We start from the raw sequence: 19,840 nt of genomic DNA, 5'->3' as shown, positions 1-19,840 counted from the left end.
TGTGCCATTGCACTCCAGCCTAGGCAACAAGAGTGAGACTCCGTCTAAAAAAAAAAAAAGAAAGAAAGAAAAGAAAACGGAGGACTTTAAAACCGTTATTATGACAATATTCTATGGGTCCAAAGAATTAAGCAGAGGTATCAAACATATAAAAATGGTCAGAATCAAACTTTGGAGATTAAAAACTACAACATCTGAGATGATAAATTCACTGGATGCAATTAACAGCAGATTAGACACCGCAGAAAAAAAGATTATGAAACACAAAGCTGCCGGGCGTCGTGGCTCAAGCCTGTAATCCCAGCACTTTGGGAGGTCGAGGCGGGTGGATCACGAGGTCAGGAGATCGAGACCATCTTAGCTAACACGGTGAAACCCTGTCTCTACTTAAAAATAGAAAAAATTAGCCGGGCGTCGTGGCGGGCTCTTGTAGTCCCAGCTGAGACAGGAGAATGGCATGAACCCAGGAGGCGGAGCTTGCAGTGAGCCCAGATGGTACCACTGCACTCCAGCCTGGGCGACAGAGCGAGACTCTGTCTCAAAAAAAGAAAAGAAAAAAAAGAAACACAAAGCCGCGAATGATTGAAATATCTAAAATACAACCCATGGTAACAATTTTTTTTTTTTTTAATGAACAGAGCATCAGTGAATGATAGTGCAAGTTTAAGACACCTAATAGACAAGTAATTGTAGTCCCCAAAAAGACTGGGGAAGAAGAAAAATATATTTAAGAAACAATGACATTTTTCAATCATAGTGAAAATTGTTAACCTACTGGGCCAAGGAGCTGAATAAACCCCAAGCACAAGAAACCTGAAGAAAACCATATCTAGCAGGCACTTCATAAATGAATTGCTCAAACTTATTGAAAAATCCCAAAATCAGAAGAAAAAAATCGTCATACATACAAAAAACAAAAAGATTATATCATTGGAAGCCATTCAAGTGAGAAGGCAGTGGAGCAACATCCTAAAAGCACTGAGGGGAGGCCAGGCGCAGTGGCTCACGCCTGTAATCCCAGCACTTTGGGAGGCGGAGGCGGGTGGATCACGAGGTCAGGAGATCGAGACCATCCTGGCTAAAACAGTGAGACCCCGTCTTTACTAAAAAAAAAAAAAAAATATATATATATATATATATATATATATATATACACATTAGCTGGGCGTGGTGGCGGGGGCCTGTAGTCCCAGCTAATCGGGAGCCTGAGACAGGAAAATGGCGTGAACCCGGGAGGCGGAGCTTGCAGTGAGCCACTGCACCCCAGCCTGGGCGACGGAGCAAGACTCCCTCTAAAAAAAAAAAAAAAACCGCACTGAGGGGAAAAGTCAATGTGAAATTCTACAAAAGCTGAAAATTCACTACCACCAGCCATCACTACAAAAAAAAAAGTTAAAGGAGTCCTCCAGGCAGAACAAAACTGACATCGCATGAAAATCTGGTTGTACCAAAAAAAAAAAAAAAAAACACTAGAAATGACATCTACATAGGCAAATATATAATTTTAACATCTGACTGTTTAGCTGGGCATGGTGGCTGACGCCTGTAATCCCAGCACTTTGGGAAGCTGAGGCAGGCGGATCACTTGAGGTCAGGTGTTTGAGACCAGCTTGGCCAATAAATATGGTGAACCCCTCTCTCTACTAAAAATACAAAAATTAGTCCGGTGTGGTGGCCCACGCCTGTAATCTCTGCTACTCAGGAGTCTGAGTCAGGAGAATCGCTTGAACCCGGGAAGCAGAGGTTGCAGTGAGCCAAGATTGTGCCACTGCACTCCAGCCTATCTGGAACCTAGTTTGTTCTGGAGGGATCTTATTTTATAGGAGGCTCGGAGGGGGACCTTTTGCTTTGTGTCCTCATAGGATGCACAAGATACAAGGGAACAATCTCTCACTTTTAAAATACAGTGATAGGCCTGAGGAGAAACAACTGCAATTTTTTTTTTTTTAATGAGATGGGATTCTCACTGGTCTTGAACTGAGCTCAGGCGAGGCTTCCCCTACGTCGGCCTCTCAAAGTGTTGGGATTAATAGGCGTGAGCCACCGCGCCTGACCACAACTACAAACATTTAAAAGCACGTCCCTGGGTAGGCTTCCCAGTTAACAGCCGAACGCGCTAACCGATTGCTCCACGGAGATAACCTCGGTTGGTCGCTTTCATCTCAACATAGATTAAGCAATCACTAAACTCTAGGGGTTGCCATTCGCTTTCTGCAGGACAAGTGTGCAGACTAGAAAGCTTCGGAAAACCGGAGAGGCTGAGTCGACTAATCCTGTTGTTGCACGTTAGAAACGCTTGCATTGCCTGACTCTGAAACCAGAAGGGCGGCCGAATGGCCTTCACCCTCCGTTAACCCTCGCCTGCTTCAGAAGCCAGTGCCTCTGGAAATGCCTGGATCTTCGACCCCTGCCTGAGCCTAGTAGGGCCCAAGGGAAGCTGAACGCCCCGACGGCTCTCATGGTAGCTCTTTCTGTTTTTTTGCGCCGCCTTCAGGCAATCATCTACTCCGCTTGCTATCCCCTCACTCAACTCGGCTTCAGTAGATGGGGTTGGTGGGGCGGGAGCGGGAAAGAGGCAGGGGAGTCAAAAAGGAAAACCTGAAAAGAAGGAGGGAGAAGAAGCAGGGGAGACGAGGAGGAGACAATGGGACAGCCCAGGATGCCGGTGCAGAGGGCACCGGCTGGATGCAGAGAAGATGGAACACGTATCAGAATGGAGAGGAGAAGACGTGAGGGAAAATCACAAGAACCTGTAGCTGCCCAAGAATAAAGAAGTAAAAATCGCATAAATGTTTTTACATTAAAAAAAAAAAAATCGGGGGACCGGGCACAGTGGCTCACGCCTGTAATCCCAGCACTTTGGGAGGCCGAGGTGGGTGGATCACTCACTTGAAGTCAGGAGTTCGAGACCAGCCGGGCCAACATGGTGAAAGCCCGTCTCTACTAAGAATACAAAAATTAGCTGGGTGTGGTGGCGCACGCTTGTAGTCCCAGCTACTCGGGAGACTGAGGCAGGAGAATCGCTTGAACCTGAGAGGCAGAGGTAACAGTGAGCCGAGATCGCACCGCTGCCCTCCAGCCTGGGCGACAAAGCGAAATTCTGTCTCTCAAAAGAATGCATAAATAAATAAAAGAGGGGTGGGGAAGCAAAACCACGGGCAGTAGGTGTGGGGCGCATTGAGATTCTGTAGTGGTTAGTACCCTGCCTTGTGCCTGCAGCAACCTCTGTTTAATCTGAATCCTGGTACAGTCAGACTCTATCTTGGACCCACTGGGGCGAACCCACGTGTCTTTTGGTTTTCTTTTAATTCCTGCACCAGCTGCGGCCTTTATCTGCAGCCAGAAAGCCAGAAAGCAGGGTTAACCGCTGGCCCCACAGCGCCATACGGTCTGGGGAAAAGAAGGAAACCCAATAGTACACAAACAACGGCCCAAAGAGAAACTTTCGAAGTGCTCTATGCCTCACCGTTTAGCAGAAAATATCAAGCAACTCTCAACCTAGCTGGTCTGTAGCTTCCACGAATGAAATAATGTATTCATTGCAGTCTTTCTGGTTGAGATATTTCAAATATTTGGTGGAGTTTTTAATGAGACGGAGAGACACTCTCGAGTGTAGAAGAAAAAAATGAGGGAGTGTGAGGATGAGGCGACTTTAGGACAGAAAAAAAAGGAGACAAGGAAGCCACGTAAACGTTTTCGGGTAGGCGTGAGGCAATGTCAGTTTTGAACCCCGTTATGTTAGGTAAAGAGCGCAGCCCTCTTCTAGCACAAACACCGTTTCCCACATTGAAGAAATCACAGAGATCAGCAACTCTAGAGTGGAATGAAGAAGCTTCACTCTGGGAGAACCCCCTTCGTGACCACAGTCTCTTTCCCGCCAGGTAAGTGGGAATGAGCGCATGCCCTGCAGGGACAGCACAGCGTCCTCGCCCTGGCCGGAAGCTCAGGGTCACCACCCTACCCACTGCTCCCCTCGCCATTTTTCCAAACCACTCTCTGCCAAAGATTCCACCGACAGTCACCTCACAAGACAACCCAGGCCGCCTTTCAGCAGCGGCTGCCGCCCCGCAACCACCGCGCCCTCTCACCCCCGCGGTTCTGCCCGCCGCCTCTGCCCAGTCTGTGCACTTCACCTCCCTGGCTCCCGCTCTCCCCTGAGCTTACAGTGGACGCGGGGTTCTTCCCAACCCCTCTTGGGAATACTGAATGGAAAAGGGGGAGCGTGCGCAAGTTCTTGGTAGAGTGTAGACATCGTGGGATTTGACATTGTACCATCGCTTCGACGTCCTAGTGCTGATTTTTACACCTGCATTCTGCTTAGGGCACCGGCCACAGTTTTCCATTTGTGCCTACTCCACCTGCTGTCTTTGCTGGGTCCGCGAACATCGCCTCCCTCTACCGCTCAATTAGCAAACGGGACCGCCTTTGAGGACCTCATCCTCCGCTCACCCCGCTCCCAACTTCGCGGGCATCGCCTCCGGTCGCCTCTTCTGAAGGCCTAACGAGCACGTTAGCTGCGAACGGAGGTGAGGAGGCTCCGCTGACTGACCGGTGCCCATGTCCAGGGCACGCACAAACGCCATGACTTGGCTTGGCCTCTCTCTTAGTTATTCACAGCTCCGCCCGATAGGCACCTCCGGGGTGGCGACGGCAAAGAGGGTGGGCTTATTAATTGCAGCTCCACGGGGACTGGCCTCTCTGCACGGCTGTGTACACCTGAGCGAGACGCTCAGTCGCTCTCTAAAGCCTCTTCTGCTGATGACAGACACGGAGATAAACGTGAGAGGTGGCCCACCACGACTTGCCCTCCTTCGCCCGGGTTTGCCCCTCGCTGCGGAGGCTGTTCTACATCTGGCCCTTGGAGCAGGCCGGCTGACTGCGTAGTAAAGGAAGATTTCTGCGGGAGGGCGGCCAGTGCAAAACAATTCCCTGACTGGGAATAGAACCGGAGCAACAGCGCTTTCAGCGCCGAATCCTAGCCACTAGACCACCAGGCAAATACGGAAGAGTGTTTTCTCTCCCTTCTTCGGTCTGAAGTGACAGTTTCCTGTGCTCTAGGAGGACTTGGGTCTTGTGAGGGTCGCTCTTTGCTCCTGGAGTCGTCTCACAAGGCCGTTACCTCCCTGCTTTCTTCAAAAAAAGAACCTGCAGGCGACACACCGAGGGCTCCGCGAGAGACACCAAGGCCACGAGTCCTGAGTCCTGGAGCGAGTTGCAGCCACCCGGCCGCAGCTCACCACTGGCCTAGAGATGCGCCTTTGCGAGGCGGCAGCAACTGACAAGATGGTCGCGGGTCGCCAGGTCCGGAGCCGCGCACCAGGTTGCCAGGAGAAGGCGGGAGCGGGGAGGCGCCCGGGGTGAGACGGGGGCACCCTCTGCATCATAAAGGACCCAGACCCCGGCACCCTCAACATCATAAGGAATCAGACGGATGCGGAAATCGAGACGGGCTAGATGGGAAACTCTTTCCGGGAAGGCTCCGGGGCACTCAACTGGTCTCCAACCTTCCTCTGCAACCTGTGACACCTGCCATTTTCCCATTTTAGGCGATGGCAACGCCACCCCTCCCTTTGCTCTGGGCAAAACTTCGAGAGTTCCCTCTGACGCTGGAGTTTTTTCCTCAGATCCAAGATCCAATTGGTCACTAATTCGTGATTTCCGTCGGCCAAGTGCATGGGCATTGATCTACACGCGAGTTTCTCCACCTCTGCGGAATGGCTACTTCGGGGTGGGGTAGGTGCCCTCCCGTGGTGGATTGCAAGGTGTTTAGCAGCATCCGTCGCCTCCACTGACTAGATACATGCCAGGGGGATAACATTCTCCCTCCCGCTTCCCCCAGCCGCGGCCTAGTGTCCCAGCGGGGTTGGGAGAGGCATGTGAGGGCGAAGTTGCCCCCTGTTGAGAACCATTGCTGCGCGTAGTCCTGATCTCTGAACTTGTGCAGCGGACTCTCCAGGTGAAGAAGGCTCAAGGGTGGATCCAGCTCGAGACACCCTCGCTCCCCTTCACAGTCGGACCTTAGGATTTAGGCTTTAACATCTCCACATCATGAGATTCGAAACCTTTAGGTCTTTTCTTCCGTTCTGTCCTCCAAATCGGCCTCTTCCGAGCCTGTTGACCAGGGCCAGCCGGGCAGAGGGCTGAGCTCGCTCAGCGAGGCTCCTCTCGCCCCTCCTGGAGCTTCAGGCCTCTTTCGGTTGCAGAAAAGCTTTACGGGCCAATTCGTTCGGCATCCCCGGCGGCAGGTGCGCGGTGCGCGGGGAAGAAGAGGATTTGACTGCGGTTCTCGACCCCCGGCGCCCAACCTCCACCCCGGTGCGCGCGCTCTTCCAGGCTCCTGCTGGTCCCACTCGCCAGGAGTTAGGTCTCGGGTCAGCCTGAGCTGCCGAGACGCCCAGGCCCGGAAGGACACATAGGGGAAACCATCTGCTCACTTCGGTCCTGTCCGGAAGGGATCCCTTTCTGACGGGAAAGAAAGGCGGCGAGTCCTGTCCTGTTGAGTAGGCGGAAGAGAGATCAAAGGGAAGACAATAAAAATCCTGTGAGGTTTCAGGATCTAAAGTTACCATGAAGTCGACCTAACCTCCATTGGAGGTCCTCCCGGTCCTCCCGTGGCTGGCGAAGGTGAATCTAGCTTCTGTCTCCAGTTCGCCAAGGCGGACAAAGCCGACGACAATGGGCCTGTCCACTATCTTCTTTCATATGCACAAAATGTCAGCTCTTCTTGTTTCTAACTTGCAACATCCCACCTGATGACCAGCTCAGCAAATTAGAGACCCTCCATAGGATTCCATCTCTGTCTTAGTTCGAGCTTCTATAACTATGTACCATAAACTGGGTGGCTAATTCACAACAGAAATTTATTTCTCACAGTTCTGGAGGTTGGAAGTCCGAGATAAAGGTGCCAACATGGTAGGGTTATGATGAGGGACTTTTTTCTGGTTGTAGACTGCCACCTTCTCATTGTATCCTCAGGGGGCACAAAGACGGCGAGAGAGCTCCCTGGGGTCCCTTTTATAGGGGCATTAGTCCCACTCAGACTAATGGGACTAAATCCAGACTCTGTGCTGAGTGTTGTGGATTTTTTGCATGTTCATCCTCTCCCAAGACAACTGGAGATGTATTGTCCCCAGAGGGTACAATAGAGAATCTTCTGTCACAAGTCAGCAACCAACATAGTGAGTGAGAGCATGTGTCCCACTCTGAAATGAGAGTGTATTAGTCCGTTTTCACGCTGCTGATAAAGACATACCAGAGTCTGGGAAGAAAAAGAGGTTTAATTGGACTTACATTTCCACATGGCTGCTGGGGAGGCCTCAGAATCATTGCCGGAGGCAAAAGGCACTTCTTACACGGCAGGGGCAAGAGAAAATGAGGAAGAAGCAAAAGCAGAAACCCCTGATAAACCCATCAGATAGTGAGACTTATTCACTATCAGGAGAGTAGCACGGGAAAGACCCACCCCCATGATTCAATTACCTCCTCCTAGGTCCCTCCCACAACACATGGGAATTCTGGGAGATACAATTCAAGTTGAGATTTGGGTGAGGGCACAGCCAAACCATATCAGAAAGGGATGAAGTGACAGCATATCCTAATGTGTGTGATGGTTTTATGAGTTATTACCTATTTCAAAATTTATTGCAATGTGTGCAAAACAACAAGGACTTGTACTATCTGACTTTAAGGCTTACTATAAGCTATTACAGACAAGGCACCAGGAGGGACAAATAGATAAACAGACTGAGTTAAGAGACCTGAAACTGATCCACAGCTATAGTCAATAAATGAGTTTTCAATGAAAGCAGTTCAATAGAAGAAAATAAATCATTTCAGTTAATGGACTTTCATATGGAGGTGGGGGAGACCAACAATGTTATTCTCCCTCACACTACATACAAAAGTAATTTGAGGTGCATTAAACACCAAAACTTAAAAGTTAAAGATATAAAGCGTTTCAAGGATACTCTGTAGGCAAAGATTAGCCTACCAACAAGTAGGACACTGAAAAAATGTATATAAAAGAAAGACATGATAGACTTCATCAACGTTAGCCATACCTTCTCATCAAAAGATACCACTAAGAAAGTGAAAAGGTAAGCAAGCCACAGACAGAGAGAAAATAGTCACAAAACATATCTGACCTCCACACCTTGTAATTAGAATTATTGTGGTCTGGTACACTGCACCCAGTTTCTGCAGGAGTATTTTCTGGGTGTCTCTAATGAGTAAGAGAGGGCTCCATGGGATATTCCTACAGTTCCCAGATGAACAGTGGGAAAGACTCTACATTGACCAACACCGAGACCTGAAAACTCAGGTCCTCAAGGAGGGTAGAGGATACCTGGACCCTGACCCAGACCCCTGGATGGGCTGTGCCAAGAGACCCAGCAAGGGAAGGGATTCCCTCCTGCCTCAGGTTCTCTCTTCTTCTGTGGTTAGAAGACCTGAACCCAACTCCCTCCCCAAGCACTGGAGATGGGGCTTTTCCAAGGGCTGGGGATCTTGCTGTACTAAGGACAGCTGAGCAAGGGGGTCGAGGAGGAGCTTGGATGGTGGAGGAGAAGAAACCGGGTAAGATGTGTGAAGCAGTCAGCTATACCAGGCAGAGAGAGGACCCACTGGGACCCAAAAGCCTGCATGTGAAGCCAGGCCTTGGGCCACCTTGTTCCTCAAAGGGGTGCCTACTTCCATGGGATCTTCAAAGGGACTGTGGAAAGAGAGGCCTTCAGCCCACACCTCTGAATGCTTTTCCACCACAGCATGCCCTGTGGCCTGTGTCCTGCTGGTGTGGAACAGTCAGACCCCTGCAGGGCTGCAGAACCTCTGTACTGGGCAGCATCCCAGCCTGAGTGCCAGAGCTCAGTGGGCAGGCCCCCAAGCAAGTAGAGAGGAGGGCACCTTTTGGACAGAACGTGTGGGACAAGAGCGATGTCTCGTCCGTTCAGGTTCCTCACAAAATGAGAGTCAGGAAGATCAGGGCGCAGACCTGATTTCCCACGCAGGGCTGAAAGCAGACAACCGGAGGGACAGCAGCACCTGAGCCAATGAGGTAGAAGACAGAAAACCACAATGTACTTCTGCCCTCAACCTCACCCCCTCCCACCCACATCCTCCACGCCCCCTGACCACCTTCCTCAGAAACATAATAGGAATCAAGATTCCCCCTGGCCTGGTTGCTACAGGAGGCACAGTGGCCTGATGGAGCCTGAGGCAGGTGTGGGAAGATGTGGATTGTCTAACTGGAGGTTGGGAGTCCAGGGTGCAGAAGGAGAAGCTTGGAGTGCAGGATTTGGTGGTATGTGTGTGGCAGTCGGCACTATGTTCTAATTGCCAGTTTTTTTTCTTCTTCCTTTCTTTCTCTAGCTAAACAAGCACTGGCCTAGAGATAAGCAATGCTGAAGCACTTGCAGCTCACCTATTACCATAAACTGAATGAGTCTTCCCTACACAAGCCATAACTACCACTTTGATTGGACAAGAGACTGATTTCAGTAACTTTCTCTTTATAAGAGACCACTGGCTGTGGACTGGTTCTGAACAGTTTACAGAGGCTATGCACTTGATTGCCTTTGTGTCCCTGCTTCACCTTTTGAAGCATAGGACCTAATTATAATGTATTTAAATGTTGTCTCCACCCCAAAGTGAACATGGGTTGCATGTAACAGGCGTGTTTACTCAGCATGCATGCAGCAGGATCCCTTCACAAATATTCAGAGCTCCCCCTATTCCCTGTTGAATATGTATATGTGGCCAACCAGATCAACATAAATCACTATTCGCCCTCCCCTCCCTGGAAACCTACTTTTCGGGTTTCAGCAGGAAGGTATGCCTCCCAGTCTGTCAGAATGACCACCTTGCAGGCTGTAACGCTTTACAAAAAAATAAAATCTCCTTTCTAAATTTATAAATTGTGTGATTTTTTCAGTTGACAGCTTTCAGTTGTCAGTCAAGTCACTGACTGGGAAAAGTCATTTGCAATATATTTATTTGAAAAATGACTCAATTCCTGAATATATAAGAGAACTTTCATAAATCAGTAATATAGAGCTAAGCCAAATAAAATCGGGCAAAATATTCAAATAGGCCTTTGCAAAGGAGAATTTCTTATATGCTGGAAGCCATAAGAAAATGTACTTCATAGTATTGCTCATTAGGCAAGTACAAATTAATTCCACACTGAGATATCACTAACCAATCACCAGTGTGTGGCTACTTTTTTTTTTTTTCTGAGACAGGGTCTCTCTCTGTCACCCAAGCTGGAGTGCAATGGTGCAATTGGTGCGATCTTGAGTCACTGCAACCTCCCCCTCCTGAGTAGCTGGGACTACAAGTGCATGCCACCATGCCTGGCTAATTTTTGTATTTTTAGTAGAGACTGGGTTTCGCCATGTTGGCCAGTTTGGTCTGAGAGCATAGCTACATTTTAAAAAGTTAGTACACCAAATGCTGACAAGAATTTAGTGCCACTTCAACTGTCATTGCTGGTGAAAAAACATTCTAGAAGACTGGCAATTTATACTAATGTTAAACTTATACTCAGGTCATGACCCAGCAATTGAAGTACTTCCATGAATCTCAAGTGCACAAAAAGACTTGTAGAAGAATATTCATGACAAGAATTCAATAACACCAAAATTGAGAAGTGATCTATGAAACTACGTGGATATATCTCATGAGTATAATGAACGTAACTGCAGAAAAAAGGCCAGATACAAAAGATATGTCCGTTCACTCATGTGAACTTTAAGAACAGGCAATTGTAACCTATGGGAATAGACACCAGAATAGTGATTAACTAAGAGGGCACAGGGTGGGAATTGCCTGGAAAGGGGCTCTAACAGGCCTTTCTCACATGATGGCAATTTTCTGTAACTTGAGCTGGGTGGTGATTACATTTACCAAAAATAAACGAACTGCACTAAAGATTTGTGCACTTTATGTGAATTGTAGTTTATTTACTGTTCTCACTGCTTGAACCCGGGAAACGGGAGGTTGCAGTGAGCCGAGATTGAGCCATGGCACTCCAGCCTGGGTGACAGAACAAAACTACATCTCAAAAATAATAGTAATAATTTACTGTTCTCATAAAAATCAGCTGATGGGGAATGGAGGCAAGCCGGTGTAGACCATGACAACTAGTTTAGATTTTATTGTAAACTCATTAAAAGCTCGTTCTAGTTTTGTGTTTTTAAAAAATCCCACTGATACAGCTGTTTTCTCTACCAGATGAGACTATAACCGTATTATTTCATCAGTGGAAACTACAGACAAAGGGCCCTTGAGAGGCGGCATCTTCACCTATGGGAATTTTTTTCTGCTCAATTGTGAGACAAAGAGCACGTCCAAGTTGTCCTTTTGGCCAGGCCGCCCCCTAGTTTATGCACTGTGGGCTAACTCCAGAAGCTGGCGCCCTTCCGGGCCAGCGGTTTACTCCGCTCTCTGGAGGCTGCTAGGATTAAAGGCAAAGCAAACGACAGGTCCTTTAGGTACAATCGCAGGATAGAAAACACTACTGTGACTCAGGTTAGAACCCAGGTTGCGGCAACCACAGCTACAAGTATTGACCACTACACGACCAAAAAGCCTGCTGACAACCATTGTACTTCTTTTTTTTTTTTATGTAAAAACACTCATACTATTTTCTCTGCTTTAATCTTGAACGTCTGCAAATTTTCGTGCTTTTCTCTCTTTCATGCGCTTCTCCGTTACTCTCTCCCCATTCCGCTACATAATTTAAAAAACATCTCATCTCTCAGGACCCGGCCACTGCCTCTACAACAAGCCTCCTGGGAAGTCTCGTTGTCCCATCGACACCTCTCCCTTCTTTTTTTTTTTTTTTTCCGCTCCTTTTTTTTTTTTTTTTTTTTTTTTTTGACTGAGTTGCTCTGTCGCCCAGGCTGGAGTGCAGTAGCGCGATCTTGGCTCACTGCAACCTCCGCCTCCCAGGTTCAAGCAATTCTCCTGCCTCAGCCTCTCAAGTAGCTGGAATAGCAGGTGCAAGCCACCACATTCGGCTGATTTTTGTATTTTTAGTAGAGACGGGATTTCACCATGTTAGTCAGGCTGGTCTTGAACTCTTGACCTCAAGCGATCCATCCACCTCGGCCTCACAAAGTGCTGGGATTACACTCGTGAGCCACCGTGCCCGGCCAAATTTCAGACCAACACCTGTTGACACACATTGCCAGACACACGGAATCCCTCGCGGAACACCGATGGGTCCACAAAACACACGCAGGCTGCGGTGGCTGACGATGCTAGCAAATTCGGTTCACGGTGTCTGGGGTACAGTCCCGAGGGTCTACTGGCCACCTCTGGGCAAGGACCAGTCTCCGCCGTTCCCCTCATCTCCACGTAGATTCTTCCCCACACACCTCCCTTTTCTTTGGGCCGCTGAGGCCTCTTGGACCTCTGAGGTGACTGCCCCGTCCCCAGCTTCTCTCCTTCCAGGAGCTTCATTTCTTGATCCTCTCCATAGTGGCTCAGCGGTAAGCCCAAGGTCCAGCACACGAATCAGGAACCTGATGGTTCTTGGGTTTGCAGGAATCCGCCCAGAGAACAGATGAAAGTAACAGGTACCAATATCAAAACTGCAGTGACACCAGAAACACTACGTGCTTGCCACTTTGCTTAGCAGTTTGTTGAGTCCAACAACTAGGTGGGTCGCGGGTTAGTCTCCTGAATGTCTTTTGCTGCTACTTTGGTCAGCGTTGTTGTCAGTTTACCTTGAGGTGGCCAAGCCCTTAAATGCACTATTAGGTTATGCAGTATAATTCTGCAGAGCACGAGGGTAAAGAGCCATAGTGAAGAGCAAAAAACCCTCTTGCATTGGCCGGGAATTGAACCCGGGTCTCCCACGTGGGAGGCGAGAATTCTACCGCTGAACCACCAATGCCTCTCTCTCGTAGCTCTCTGGAGGATTACTGAAAAGAGCATCCAGAAAGACTTAGAAATTTCCAAGAGGCCTTTTCAGGTTTCGACTCAAAGCTAACAAAGACATCCAAACCAAATGTTTTTATAGGAAACTTTTACTAAACAAAGTTATAAATATCAAAATAGCTCATTTGTCGGATCAAACTCCTAACTCTGAAAAAGGTCTTTCTACCTGCATTACAAACCCCTATAATAAAACGTCACAAATTCATTCATGTTTCTTTTTTCTAATCCTAAATCTTCAATTGTCAACCTCAAACTACTGCCTTAGTGGTTCTGAGAAGGTAACCTAACTGGTAGTTTAGGTAGGTAAAGTTCTAATCCAGGGAGGAAATAAGAAGCAGAAGCAGAATTAGAATTAGAGGAAAGAGGAAATAAAAGGACAGAATCAAGGTAGAGATGATGAAGAAACAAAGGTTGGTCCACTGAGTTAGTCTTTTGTCGCTGGTTTTTTTGGCAAAAGAGTAATGATCGGTCTTGTAATCATTATAATACTGTTATTTGTCTGCTTGAAGATGTATAAAGCATTTAAAGGAAATGTGATATAAAAAGATTAATAATGCCTGCAGTCAATATTTCATTGTTAGGGAGAATCCAATTTCCTAAGTTAATATGCTTTGATGTATTAGCTATGTAAGGAGTAGACCAGTTTAAGGAAATATTGATGGTCAAAATATTAACATATTAGTCTTTTGATGAAGTTCAAATAGTAGAGAGATTTCTTTCCTCAATTTTCCCTGGAGAGATTAAACTGAAGAGAAAAATTCAGAGAGTTTGCCCCACATGTTGGGTCTGGGAGTCATTATGACTTTTTCAAAGACAGGAGCTGTGACATGGAATCATGCTTCTTCTCTAGCTGAGAAGCCAAGCTAGGTCCAGGCTGGGTCACAAACTTGAGCCCAACAAGGAAATCACCCTTCACATTGACCTCACAGAGCTTTGACTGTTCTCTGTTCTTTGCCCAACACCCAAGACACACACCAGCTCTGGCCAACAAACCTTAACATATTATCTATATCAACCAGAGCTACATTTATTCCCAAATCTCCTTCTAAAATACAAACCTGTACTTTCTACTCTGAACTTCTAAATTTACAAAGGCCTCATATGCATCTCAGAGTCACAGATGCTAAAACTCAACACACCAGTGAGTTCCCTGTCAGCAATATGTACCACCCTCTACCTCAAAACCCAATGATCAGACTCAAGCACAGCATCTCCCAAAGAGTAGTGCACTGTCCTGGGTGTTTCAACGATCACTAAAACCTGTTTCTAGCCCTGCCTAGAACACTTATCCTCACCACCATCCACCCTATTTGCCAAGCCAGATCTTTCTTTGGATAAACTCTCTCATTTTCATAACACAACAATTTCAGTTCAACTCAAAAAAATAGCGTTTAAGTTTATTGGATACTTCACAAGCTTACTGCCACTTTATTACCACACTTTTCCATCTATCAGCTCTTGCATCCATTAACATAAGCAGACAAAAAACTGGACTCCTGGCCAGGTGCGGTGGCTCAAGTCTGTAACCCCAGCACTTTGGGAGGCCAAGGCAGGCGGATCATGAGGTCAGGAGATTGAGACCATCCTGACTAACATGGTGAAACCCTGTCTCTCCTAAAACTACAAAAAAAAAAAAAAAATTAGCCAGGCTTGGTGGCACCCGTCTGTAGTCCCAGCTACTCGGGAGGCTGAAGCAGGAGAATCGCTTGAACCCGGGAGGCAGAGGTTGCAATGAGCCAAGGCCACACAACTGCACTCCAGCCTGGGTGAAAAAGCAAGACTCCACCTCAAAAAAACAAACAAACAAACAACAAAAAAAAACTGGACTCCCTACAGCCAGTGTAGTATGCACCACTCACTTGCCACACTGTATGCTGAGTGACCCCTCCACAGCTTAAATCCGCACATAACTTTAGCCTAGAACCATATAATGTCCCTTTATTTCTTCAGTACAATGATTAATACCATATTCTCTGTACCCTTCTTCCCTCTATGCTCATCATTCTAACAGCTCTTGCCAATACTCAAATCCAGGAGCAGCAAACTACTTCACATGTCGCAAACTACTTCACATGTCACAATCTTTTCACAGGTTCACACCAGTGGATTCCCCAGTGAACCAGCTGTCTTAACTTGGGCTTCCATAACAAAATACCACAGACTGGGTGGCTTAAACACAAGAAATTTCTTTCTCACAGTTTGAGACGCTGAGAAGTCCAAGATCAAACTGCCAGCTGATTCAGCTCCTTGGTGAGGGCTCTCTCCCTGGCTTGCAGACTGCTACATTCTCCTTCTGTTCTCGCATGGTGGAGAGAAAGAGAGCACTTTGGTCTTTCTTCTGTTTCTTATAATGACACTGATCTCATCATGGAGATCCTATGGTCATGACCTCATCTAAACCTGATTACCTCCCAAAGGCCCTACCTCCAAAATACCTCCACATTGGGGGTTAAAGCTTCAATATATAATATGAAGGGAACGCAAACATCCATTCCATTATACTAGCACCTGCATTTGCAATCCAGCCTCTGGGCCAGGCTTAGCAGTGTAGAGCCCAAGGCTTCAATTGACAGGATTTTTATGCTCTCATGCTCTGGCTCCTTGGCTCCAGAAGCTTCTAGAACCAGTAGGGTGATACATCCATTAGCAACTATACTGTAAAACACATGGCGGGTAAAAGAGTGCCCTATTAAGTATTTTGGTTATGCCCCCATTAGTGTGCTTGGCTCAATCTATTAATAGTAAGCAGTGGTTCGCATCCACCTCAGTACCATCCCCTGCAGTCATCCTGTCAGTTTCCATTCCATTCTCCTATCCTTGGCTTGCTAGTTCAATACTCTTAAGTGATTTACTGCTGGTGCTCTCCTTTTTCCCTCAGAGATACCTTGTGATTTCTTTGATTCTCTCCACCTCTACAGGTTAATAAGTCTAATATTTAAAAACTCTGTAGAGGGATGTTGGGAAGCTGTGGGGAGAACCCTTGGGCTTTTCGCCTGGGTAAAGTGCAGATTCCTGAGGATTCTGGGCCTTGGCTTCCAGCTGCACTAGTGCCGGCCACTTAGCTGTTCTCAGCAGCGTCACCTGGCGCAATGGTGCTGAAGCGCACTGCTGAGAGGCCAGAAGGCAAAGCGAGAGTCGCTTTGGCTATGGCTATGGCCTGGAACCCATTTAGGCAAAACAGAGGGCGCGCGGGGACAAAGCAATAGAGAAGGGTGGGCAATACAGGATCTGTACACCACACATTAGGAATTGTATTTATTAAATTGTTGATTACCTAAGCCTCCGGAGAGTAGTTTGGACACTTACCGGTTTTCTGAGTATTATTTGGGGAAGGGGTATGCATGCAAATGTATATACATAATTCGTGTGATTTCGGAATATTGACTCTATGAGTTCCCAGATGCAGATTTAGAACCTTTTTAAAAAACATTTTGTTTTTATTGTCTCGCAAATCAGCCAGATCTGCAACTGTATCAGACTAAAGCGAAGCCAAGCGGGACCCTTAGGAAAGGCGCTAAGATGTCATCCACTTTCAGTGTCTGCCTGTGAAAATTCAAGCGATAAACAGAATGAAGAGAACCTTAAGGAATTGCTGGAACCAAAGTTAATATTAAGCAGGCCTGCTATGACGTCCTCTTCCTGGCAGACCAGTGGAAATTGTAGCCTGGTCGACAATCTGTATAGATTGATGAGGTCTAAAATGTAGTCACAGGTTCAACTACTTTTTTGTTTTCCAACCTCGAGTAAACTCATTAAATTTAAGGGCTAACAAAAACCTCATGTTTCCGCCCGGTTTCGAACCGGGGACCTTTCGCGTGTGAGGCGAACGTGATAACCACTACACTACGGAAACCACTCGCAAGACGTAAGAGGCAAAATTTAATCATGAAAATCTTAAATCAGCCATTTCTATTATAGTTTCCAAATCCGAGATCTCACCACTGCACTCCAGCCTGGACGACAGAGCGAGAGTGTCTCAAAAAAAGTTTGGAGAAGAAGGTGCCATTTTCCCTCGTTGCTTTTCATACTGCAGTGGTCACCGCATTGCCTTCACACCTGAAGTCCAAGTGCTTCCACCCTGGGGAATATGCAGACCGCTGGGTCACTGGACGCCAGGCCGCAGGGCCGGCCTCGTTCTGCTTTTGGCTCTAAATGCAGTCGGGGGATGCGACTGGACCTCATCAGAGACTGGTGGGATGTTACCCTTACCAGGGACTGGAGGGCCAAGCTCCCAAAGAGGCCTACTTCATGATCGCCTTAAATCAGGAAATTTCATGAAATCCCACCCCTCTACCGCCCCATTCCCATGTTCTATCTCCTCCCCTGCCCACTCTGAGAGGATTCGCTGCCTTTCTGTCTCGTCTGGACCCTTTGGAGTCCCACATAGACAAGACAGAAGGGGCATTGCCTTTTCCTACAGGAGCGGGAAGAGCCGTCACAGCGGAGGAAACACAGACTCACAGCGCTCATCCCCACATACTTGCGCCCTGCCGAGTTCCAGCAAACCCAACAAAGCACTCTGAAGCTTCTCTGGAAAAGGAAGGAGTGTGAGGTTTCTGACAGGGCAAGAGGAGCCAAAGAGAGGGGACCCAGTCCTTCCCCTAGCTCGAGAGAACAAACCCAGAAGAAGGGCAGATCCAAAGGAAAAGCGCAAAGGCGGCCGGTTGAGAGAGCCAAGGGTCGCGGGTTAAATTGCGTTTATCAGAACAGTTCTTTGCTCACTGTCCCAAAGCCCTCCTAGGGACAAAGAAAACACTGGCATGGCACCAATCGCAGAAGGGGGCAGCATTGACACCCAGGAACGGGCGTGGAAAAACAGGAAAAGCAGGGATCATCTCTCCCCTACTCCGTATATGGCTGCAGACAGCAGTGGTTCTTTTCTCCAGGACCCAGTGAGTGTGCACTAGGAGAGAACATTATTCAACTTATTCATGGTGGCACCACCCAGGCTGAAAGTGAGCCTGTGCTGCTTGGGCTTTCAGAAAGGACGGGCCCAACTCTCCCTCCCTATACAGAGCTGCAGTGCCCTGGCAATGGAGGACAGACCATGGAGTTGCCTGCCCTGGACTCGGGGAAGAGGCTCTGCCCTAAACCCCATTTTAGTGGTAGCTGTCAGAGTGGCATATCCACAGACTTCAGCTGCACCACAGCCAGGAACCAAAGGACAAAGTCTTTATAAAATGAAGGTTGTGAGCTCTGTGACAGGGGCATGATAGGGAAGCGGATCACATTTTGCCTACTCAGGAGGAGGAGCTAGTGCACCTCTGCCCCTTCCCCTGAGACCTCAGCACAACCCGACATGCTCTCTTCCCCACCACCCTGTCAGGGCAGGTTTTTCCACTGGACACCAGCCTACCTACCAGCCCTGACTCTTAAGCACCATCTACTGGACTGCATCCTAAACTGGACCACTGAATAACAAAACCCTGCTACCAAAGGGCTTAGTGCTAGTCCATGAGATAAGCTTCCTGAGAATTCCGTACCCTCAGCCCCCAACAAGGGTTAGTGTGTTAGCTTTTACTTCCAATATGTCACCACAACAAGCAGCATCTGAGAAAGCTACTGCTCAGAAGCTATCCACAACCAAGAAACACATACAAAGCTAGGGCTCCCTGAAAGCACCCAGAAATGAAGCCGAACAATCATATACAACATACACCACAGTCATACCATCAAGGGAAAAAAAGAATAAAAAAATTAAAAATCCTCATCCAAACAATACCAAATTCAAAAATAAGAGCAACAGCTTCCTCGGATGAGAAAGAATCAGCGCAATAACTCCAGTGTACCCAGAGTATTTACACACTTCCAAAGGATCGCACTAGTTTCTAGCAATGGATCCTAGCCAGACTGAAATGTCGGAAATGACAGATAAGAATTCCAAATACAGATTGCAAGGGAACTCAACGAGATCCAAGGAAAAGTTGAAGTCCAATGCAAAGAAACCAGAAAAACAATACAGAATATGAAAGACAAGAAAACTATATTAAGAAAAATACAAATAGAACTTCTATAATTGAAAAATTCACTAAAGGAATTTCAAAATACATTGAAAGCTTTAATAATAGACTAGACAAGCAGAAGAATGAATTTCAGAGCTTGAAGGTTGGTCTTTCAAATTCACCTAGTCAGACAAAAATAAAGAAAAATGAATTTTTAAAAATGAACAAAGCTTTTGAGAATTATGGTGTTATGTAAAGCAATCAAACCTATGACTTATTGGCATTCCTGAGAGAGAAGAAGAAAAAGTAAGCAACCTGGAAAACAAATTTGAAGGAATAATTCAGGAAAGAATTTTCCTAATCTTTCAAGAGAGATTGATATTCAGATACAAGAAATTCAGACAACTTCTGCAAGATACTATACAAGATAACCATTGCAAAGCATACAGTCATCAGACTTCCCAAGATAAATGTGAAAGAAAAAATCTTAAAGGCAGCTGAAGAAAAGGGCCAGATTATCTATAAAGGAAATACCATCAGACTAACAGCAAACTTCTCAATGGAAATCTTACAAGTCAGAAGAGACTGGGGCCTATTTTTAGCCACCTAAAAGAAAAAAAAAACTGCTGGTCAAAGTTTCATACTCTGCCAATTTAAGCTTCATAAATGAAGGAGAAATAGTTTTTCCCAGACAGAGAAATGCTAAGAGAATTCATTAACACCAGATAGGCTCTATAATAAATGTTCAAAGGAGTTCTAAACATGGATGGTACTTGCTACCATAAAAGCACATGTAATTACAAAGCTCATACACCCTATAGAGCAATACATAATTGGGTCTACAAAGCAACTAGCTTAACACTATGACAGAAATAACACCTCACACATGAATATTAACCTTGAATGTAAATGGCCTAAAAGTTCCACTTAACAGGCATAGAGTAGTCCAGGTGTGG

The 19,840-nt window shown here is 46.9% G+C and overlaps 2 protein-coding genes and 2 non-coding genes across 7 annotated transcripts in view; 1 reads left to right on the top strand and 3 right to left on the bottom strand.

Annotated features, from left to right (window-relative positions):
- The window catches only part of LOC129028582 (neuroblastoma breakpoint family member 6-like protein), a 70,243-nt gene that overhangs the window by 22,399 nt on the left and 28,004 nt on the right, over positions 1-19,840 (bottom strand). The window contains exon 7 of one of the 4 annotated variants that reach the window (XM_054474275.2): positions 16,353-16,485. The exons of the other annotated variants lie outside the window; for them this stretch is intronic. Coding sequence (XP_054330250.1) covers positions 16,475-16,485 — 11 coding nt within the window. The 3' untranslated portion in view covers positions 16,353-16,474. Of the gene's footprint in view, positions 1-16,352; positions 16,486-19,840 lie in introns of those variants that run through there. 4 annotated transcript variants of the gene reach the window in all.
- LOC129028584 (protein FAM231D-like) lies at positions 8,693-9,202 on the top strand. Its single transcript, XM_054474280.1, is given in 1 exon segment — positions 8,693-9,202. A coding segment is annotated over 1 exon segment (510 nt).
- On the bottom strand, positions 12,828-12,898 carry TRNAG-CCC (transfer RNA glycine (anticodon CCC)). Its single transcript has one exon. It is a non-coding gene; the product is annotated as a tRNA-Gly (tRNA).
- Positions 16,723-16,795, bottom strand: TRNAV-CAC (transfer RNA valine (anticodon CAC)). The gene has a single exon. It is a non-coding gene; the product is annotated as a tRNA-Val (tRNA).

Source organism: Pongo pygmaeus, chromosome 1, assembly GCF_028885625.2.
Source record: "Pongo pygmaeus isolate AG05252 chromosome 1, NHGRI_mPonPyg2-v2.0_pri, whole genome shotgun sequence".
NCBI lineage: Eukaryota > Metazoa > Chordata > Mammalia > Primates > Hominidae > Pongo > Pongo pygmaeus.
The sequence above is the reverse complement of the archived record's forward strand: the minus strand, read 5'-3'. Positions and strand labels throughout refer to the sequence as shown.